The sequence below is a fragment of the Athene cunicularia genome, assembly GCF_003259725.1.
Source record: "Athene cunicularia isolate RWA chromosome 8 unlocalized genomic scaffold, athCun1 chr8_part1, whole genome shotgun sequence".
Classification (NCBI taxonomy): Eukaryota; Metazoa; Chordata; class Aves; order Strigiformes; family Strigidae; genus Athene; species Athene cunicularia.
The window spans coordinates 33,346,248-33,354,127 of NW_020799109.1; the positions used below are offsets into that span (position 1 = coordinate 33,346,248).

At 40.8% G+C, this 7,880-nt stretch overlaps 1 protein-coding gene across 1 annotated transcript; it reads right to left on the reverse strand.

Moving 5' to 3' along the window:
* Positions 1-2,095: 2,095 nt before the first annotated feature.
* PTGS2 (prostaglandin-endoperoxide synthase 2) lies at positions 2,096-7,793 on the reverse strand. Its single transcript, XM_026854346.1, has 10 exons — positions 7,550-7,793; positions 7,011-7,127; positions 6,755-6,898; positions 6,164-6,307; positions 5,603-5,784; positions 4,720-4,803; positions 4,305-4,551; positions 3,031-3,317; positions 2,720-2,867; positions 2,096-2,569 (listed from the first exon to the last, which is right to left on the reverse strand). The coding sequence occupies exons 1-10, from the start codon at positions 7,617-7,619 to the stop codon at positions 2,163-2,165; spliced, it is 1,830 nt and encodes a 609-aa protein (XP_026710147.1). The 5' UTR covers positions 7,620-7,793; the 3' UTR covers positions 2,096-2,162.
* Positions 7,794-7,880: the final 87 nt, after the last annotated feature.

Genomic DNA, 7,880 nt, shown 5'->3' on the forward strand with positions numbered 1-7,880 from the left:
ATAAATAATCTCAAACATACACATTTATCATGAGCAACTTGAACCCAGCCGAACCCAGCACGATGGGTCAGAGAAGTGACTGGTGAAATGTGGCTGCAGAGTACAAAATGCAGAGTGAACATGATTCCTTTCTGAAGCAGCTTACAACTTAACTCAAGTGCCATGGTCTGAGCAATTCCTCTTTACCAGTCCCCCCAATAACTAGATGTGTCCAGACTCATCTCCCTTTGTCTCTAAGCCAAACACTTTTCCTTGTTAACAGCAGAAGGGTGCTCTCAAGAAGTGTGTTCCAAAGACAGAGCTGAATGACAATCACATGTTTAACAAGTGTCCAAGCACACTAGCATATGCAGTGCTGACCACCTTTTCATACAAGGTTACTGAAGCTCCCCCTTCTTCATGCTTCAAGTAGATAAAGGAAGACAAACGCCCTGCTTTCTTCCAAAGCATTCACCCCAAAGACCACCTCAGACCAGTCACTGGTACTGATGGCTGTTGGAGACCTTGATTCAGCTATTCACACCAACAATCACTAACTTACACAGCATAAGGTAATCAATGTCTCTAAACAAGTCGACAGAAACAGAAGTCACAGTCAAACTATACTACTGCCATAGCCATTAAAATGCACTAGCCCCTACAAATGTTGGGGAGATCAAATGAAATACAAAACTCAAGTCCTTTTCCACAAATAGTCAAGGAATACTGGGCAGCAGTACAGAATATCAGGTTGCTGCTCTGTACCAGTCTGAAGTGACTTTTTCTTTTTATCTATAGTTCCCTAGCTGTTTTTATAGGAAGATCATCTTCTACATTTCCTCTCTAGAAATTAAAAGAAAAAAAGATACCCTTATATGCAAAGTTTGAAGTGCTGGTACAAGATCCTGTGTATCTTCTTACATGCCCAGTTGAGACTAGATATTTAAGTGCTGGATCAGGACAAATAGGTCTAAGAGATTTTGTGCTAGCTAGTCAGTTTCAATTAAGCTTAAGTCACTTACTCAAAATGCCTCTGTTTATAATTTATAAACAAAACATTATCCCTCCTCCCACCAATAAACAGAACTATAAATCACAAGTATGGCTTGTGTACAGAGACATAAACCTTCAAGTCTCAGCACCTTGCAGCTTTGCTAGATCTATTGTGTATTCATTTCTCTGCTGTGCATGTTTACACAGCTCCTCAGTTTTCATATTCCCCAATAATCTCCATGTTTTGGTACACAAAGCTATACTATAGTCACATCCTTACCTAAAGCTATACTGTCCATTTGTCCTTAAACTGACAGATATTAAAATTATATTATCAAGTAGACCAGAGAACTACAGCTATGAAGAGTACCAATACTTTGGACTAAGGTTAAGACCTCTGCAAACTTGCACAATAAAACATCTGCATCAGAATACAAGTAGCCTTGTATTACAGCCTGAGAGAGAGCCTTCTTCTAAGATCAGTACATTATCATCCTCTTACACAAATAATACTTCTGTGACATATGCTTCAAAAACAAGTACAATCCAAAAGTAGTTCTATTTTCTTTAAATAATTAAATTTAAAAAAGTATAATGCCACATGAAAGCAGATTTACATATAAAAACAACTATAAGTTACTATACAAAGTGCCTTATTTGCAATGAGGGAGAGGTAGTATCAACAATAAATGCAATGCATTTTCTGACTACATGAGTGAGTCTCAAGTATTTGTATTTTTTGTTAATCTTTGAGTGCTCATACTGAATTAATAAATTTTTTCTGACAGTTTTCATTAAGTCAGATTTTTCTTGTACTTTTAGTTCAACAGCCTGTTTTCAAGTTTAAGAAGTTGCTGAGGCAATAACTCACTTTTTTTAGTGTTATGTGAACTATCGTGTGAAAAGACAAAAAACCCACTAACACCCTTTGTCAAGTATTAAAACAACATTAAAAAAAGTTGGAACCTTTGTCCACTTTGGAATACATAGTTCTGTTACAGAAGACTTTAAACAAGGGATTCAGCACTGTAGAGGTCAAACACAGAAAATCCCTTTTGTAAATGGATGCCTTACCTGAGTAAGGAATCTAGGGCAAGCCCCACAAAGATGCTCAAGGATTTTTGTTTTGTTTTAAAACACTTCAAACTATAAATAGAATAAATTACATAGTTAAATAAATAGATGGATTTTTACAACTCAGCAGATCTCTCTTTCAGTAGTAGTGTGGGGTTGATATCTTCCATTGCTGTTTTTGAGGTACTAACATTAATAGTTGCTTCTGTGGGTTCAGGATTTAAGACGTGGAAGGCAGTGAAAGGACAGCCTTTCACATTGTTGCAGACGAGCTTCTGTAAGGAGGCAGTATTGATTATTTCAAAGCCCACTTTTCCACCGAAGGTGCTAGGCTTCCAGTATTCAGGGGAGCAGATTGCATTTCCCATCAGTCCTTTCAGAGAGAATGGTGCTCCAATCTCTACCATCGTTTCACCAAAGATGGCACCTGGTCGTGGCTTTTCTACAAGAAGGCCAGGGTACAGCTCCATAGCATCAATGTCTCCATAAAGCTCTTCCAGTTCAGCTGCCATTTCTTTTTCTCCTGTAATTGTTGACAAGTAAAACTGTAAGTGGAAAAATCCTATTTTCATTGCAAGACTATCCTGTTCAAGTCCAGTAATAGCACTGCAGGACTCCATTAGCCATTTTAAGAAAAGAGCCCTTGTTTGTTAGAAAGGATGAAAATTGTTACCTGTAAGTTCTTCAAATGATTTGAACGGTTTCAGCATGAACCGTTTCCTGTACTCATTCAAGGACTGGTATCTCATTTGTCTGCTTTGGTCAATTGAAGCCTTTGCTACTTTCTGTACTGCAGCAGGAACATTTTTCCCACCAGCAACCTATTTAATAAAGATGAAAAGTAGTAAGATCACCCGGTAAGAGTCATGAGAAAGCTGTGCTTTTATAGTATATGATTAGTTTTGGGTAGCTTTGTTCTACCCTCCTGTCCCACCCCCAGTTTAGGTCTCCATTGGATCAATAGCAACTTGAGGAAGTACGTACCCTGCCAGCACTTTGCTTGGAGAAAGATTTCACCATATGGGAAAGGCCATGTTCCAGCATTATAGAGTTGTTGTAGAGGAACTGCTGGAAAGTGTACTCCTGGTCGTGTATCTGGAAAGTGTCAGGCAGAAGCGGGTGCCAGTGGTAGAGAGTATTGAATTCAGCTGCAATTCTGTTCTGATATTGAAATCGTTGGTTGAACAGCAGCTCAGGATCAAACTTGAGTTTGAAGTGGTAGCCACTCAAGTGTTGCACATAGTCCTCAATAACGATCTTGATTGTCTCTCCTGTTGGTCAATTAAATGGAAGAGAATATTGGTACTGGTTCCCTAAGAAACTTTAGGTGGTTAGCCTGCTGAGAGAAAATACCATTTCTGAACTGTTCTAAGAAAATACTATTGTTATCAGGGTAACAAACACTTCAGCATTCTGTGGTGTCTTCTAGAAGACAATTAATATTTTGTGTGACTAAGGGGTGGAACAGAATGTAATCTCCCAAGAGTTTTTGGCTGTGGTAGAGAAGTGTCTTTTTCCACCTGCTCCCCACCCCCAAGATACACTGCCTTGTGTGTTCCACAGGACAGCACACATCAGTATCAACGGTGTGTTCAGCTACACAGTACTCCCTGGGATACAGAGAGGGGATACTGAAGAAAGTTTGTATCTGAAAGCAACTCTCAGCTTTTGAGCTGCTTAAGATGATTGTCTTGGTTTACTGTTTCAATCAGTTTGAGCAAGGTCTTTTCAAGCTTAGCATAAATCACCATTTACTTAAGGTGAAAAACCACTGAAGAGACAATTAGACAGGAGAAGTATGTAGAATTGTTTTACATAACTTCCTGAACTTTAGACTTAATCACAGCCTTTCTTTTAAAGCATACCTGAACTGAGCCAATCACAGGGGACAAAAAAAACATAGAAAGCCCCACAGTATCTGGGAGTCTGAGGTCATCTAGCCCCATATGCTTTCTCTCTAAGAAGTGAACCTTAGCTTACCTCCTGCCTTTTCACTGCTTTCAGTTCTGTCTCCTTTAGATAAGGGAATTAAACACCACTTGGCTCAGTTTTCTTCAGTTCTGTTGTTAACATAGCCGGGAGGAATCTGTATCTCAATGCAACCCCAGTGACAGGACACAAAGGCTCAGATGTATGCTCTCACACACCAATTTAAGTAATAGCTTTCCCTCTGACTACACTGACTGCAGCAGGTAAGGGGTAGAAGTGCCATGCTCAAAGAGAAGGTTAGAGTTGCACATAGTAGAAATAACACTCACCTATCAATATGAGTCTGGTAGTTTGGAACAGCTGCTCATCATCCCACTCTGGATGCTCCCGTTTCAGGATGTCACAGACCCGGTTGTGTTCCCTCAGCCATATTGTAGCATACATCATCAAGCCTGGGACCAAACCAAACACCTCCTGCCCAACAGAGAACTGCAAGTGTTCAGGTACATGAGGAGGGTAGATCATCTCTGCCTGTGTGTCCTTCACTGTTGGGGGATACATTTCTCCATCAATCATCTGCCAGGGAGAGGGAGAAAGAAGAAAGAGTCATAAGTTATGATGCTTATGAGTTAAGCTGTGTTGACTCTGTTAGTACTGACTAGGCTTACACTTTAGGTCAACTACACCATGCACAGAGCACTAGTTGTGGGAAGTATATGTCATCCAATAAGGAGGAAGACATACCTGGTATTTTAGCTTTCCATCCTTTAGAAGCCTCAGTTTAAGTTGTCTCTCCAGAGTCTCTCCATAAATATGGTTCAAGTCAACCTATAAAATAAAAGCATTTGGAACATGAAGCCAACCTGCATTTGCTTCTATTTTAGGATATGTCCCACTTCTACGGATGCCACTAGTTCTTTAGATGTTTACCTCTTAATTATATTATTGTTACCGTATAAGTATTGTGCACTGATATTTAAGATGAAGCCAAATTATTTCCTGGCAACTGGAGCCATCTCTGTGTAACAGCAACTTGTTAAATTTACTGTCAATTTAAAAGGACTCTGTTTAAAGCACCAGCAGCTTTCTATTATGCAGACAGTTCTCTGTATATACACACCTATTTTATAGCTTTGTTTTAGACATACACATTTATATTGAAGAACTTTGTCCAAAGGCTGCCTCTTTTGTAGATAAAAGAGCCTAAATCCAAGTCTGCTTTTGAAGTTTTTTAAACTAAGTCTCTTCAATTAGCAGCACACAAGATACTCCCAGTGCTGGATACAGCTCTTGGCAACTAACTGAAAGAGTCCAGAGAAGTTCTGGGTACTCACTAGATCTAATATGCTTTCAGTGAAAGCAAATTCTTGGGAATAATAAAAGTCAGATATCACTGAAGATATTTTAAACAGAACCATATGCTTTGCACAAGTAGTTATGACTCAGGAGAGATGCTATCGAGTGCTAGAATTTTGCCAAAGGAGCCGTTACAGTTTGTGGCAAACAGCATTATACAGTATGTGCACTGGTGTTTGTGCACCCAAACAACCTGTAAGTTAACATTCTAGCTGCTCAGTATCTCCTGAGAACTAAGTGCTGTGTTCAAGTTACAGAGATATGATCGTACCCCATGGCCAAGAGCTTTGGTGAAGCCAGGTCCTTTCTTGTGGTCCGTCTTAAAGAACTGATGAGTGAAGTGTTGGGCAAAGAATGTGAACATCACATTTGTGCCTTGTGGGTCAGGAATAAATTTTCTTCTTAGCAAAAACTTCTCCACAATTAGCTTTGAATCTGGGAGCTCTCTCTTACCTGCAAGAGAAAGAAGCAATGAGATATTCAAGACAACCATGTTTATGCAATATTTAATTTTGGTCCCAACAACAAAAAGGCTTTCGATGTATTATTGAAGGGTAGCAGCATACAAATAAGAGGAATTATCTGCTTTTCTGTGCTCACTTTCTTGAGTTTCTTAGAAAATTCTACATTCCCTGGTTTTAGCACATAACTTAATAATGAGAACCAAAACTTAACTTTAAGAATAGCCATGTTTTGGATACATTGTGTAAAGACTCAAAAAGTCAACTACACTGAAAAAAAAGGCTAAAGACAAGCAGGTCTCATGGTATCCTCTAAGAGGACAAGTAGGAATTTCTAGAAGTGAACATGACATATCTGGTTTATTCCTTACCTTTAACACCCATTGGTGTTGGACAGTCAAGTCCTACTGGTGGAAGACTTCTTGTGTAATAGGAAAGATTGGAATAAGCTTCCCAGCTTTTGTAACTATAATCACTGTTGTAAGTTGGTGGGCTGTCAATCAAGTGTGATCTTGCTGAAAAAAGAAAAAAAGTTGTCATTTTTTTTGAACTGTACATTTTAGTCTCACAAACTAAATCACGAGGCTTTATCTTTTCCATATATTTTTTCAGCAGTTGTATGGACAAATTCCACATGTCAGCTACTGATGTTAAATGGGATTACAGTTACTGAACAACAGGACTGGGTCCTGGACTATCAACTGAATCCAACTATTAACATGAATGATTTGGTGTGAAGTTTATGCTGGCAAAATCCTGGATACTATTAGAGATTAGAGCAAAACGCAATTTCATTTCAAAGTATGTTTCATACAAGTCTGCATCATGCAGAAATCTTACATTTTGTTTAGAGTGTTTTTACCTTAGTGCATTTTAGCTTGCTAACTTTACATATGGACCAATCAATCGCAATATTCTGGAATCCGAAAATAAGAGAACTAGAAGAGACAAGTCATACTTACACGTTAATACATATCTCATAATAGCATCTCGTAAGAAGGGAATGTTGTTGATGATATTCCAGGCTCCTTTGAAGTGAGTGAGAATGTAGTGGACAGTGTTTGGTGAAGGTTTCAGTGTTAGCCTCAGCCATGTGAAGAATTCCGCTGTGAATATTGATGGAAAGATTACTGTAAATTAGCTATTCAGAATAAACAGCAATCCTGGAATCAATTTCTCAAATTTCATTTCCATGAAAAAGAGATTTAAGATACTCACGTGTTGTACAGTTTTCCCCATAATATCCTGTCCTTGTACAGTCACATTCATACTGGTCAAACCCTGTGGTCATGCATACTCCTCTGTTCTGACAGGGGTTGGAGCAGCAAGGGTTGGCTAGAATGAAACCAAATGCTCCAATTAGCATCTCACAGAGCTACACCGGTATTCTCACTCCACTGAACTAACTTTTCAAAGTTAGGTAGACAACGCCCTTAAATTCAATGCTTATTAGCAAGACAGAGAGTGAGGACATCCATTCACACTAGCCGTTGGGCTACTATAGGTAACAGTTATTAACAAAAGCACAGGAATTTGTCTGGTAGCAGTAAACCTCTTCAGGAGGGCCGGATTATCCCACAGAGGCCAGCAGCGGCCTGACATGCTTCCCACCAAATATCGAGCCCTCAAGAAGTCACAAAGAATACAGGATATTAAAAAAGCTAAAAGTTAACCCATTCCACTGCTGGAAAAAAGAGAAGTCCCGAGGCTCGGTTTGAATCGCGACTGACCCGCGGCAGGGCCGGGCCGGACCTCACCTGCGTGGCCGGCATGCAGGAGCGCGGCCGCCAGCGCGCAGGGCAGGAGCAGGTCGCAGGGCAAGAGCATGGTGCGGTGGAGCTGCGGCTGGGGTTCTGCGGGCACTCGGCGACGAGAACCCAGTGCCGCTCCCAGGTAGGCACCCGCTTATTTATCCCCGGCGCCGCCAGTGAGTCACCCCTCGGCCTGCCCGCCCTCCCTCCGGAAACGATGGGGGATTCCGTCACGCTGCGGCGGGGGAGGCGGCGGCCTTGCCCCGTCCCTCAGCCAAGCCGCCGTCGCGGCTTTTCCCGCCGGGAGTCCCCGTCGGGCGGGCGCTGAGGGGAGCAC

Coding starts and splice junctions, on each gene's coding strand:
- PTGS2 (XM_026854346.1), bottom strand. CDS start 7,619: ATGCTCTTGCCCTGCGACCTGCTCCTGCCCTGCGCGCTGGCGGCCGCG. Junction 6,308..6,754: donor TATGAGATATGTATTAACGT/GTAAGTATGACT, acceptor TTCTTTTTTCAG/CAAGATCACACTTGATTGAC. Junction 3,318..4,304: donor TACCAGACTCATATTGATAG/GTGAGTGTTATT, acceptor ATTGACCAACAG/GAGAGACAATCAAGATCGTT.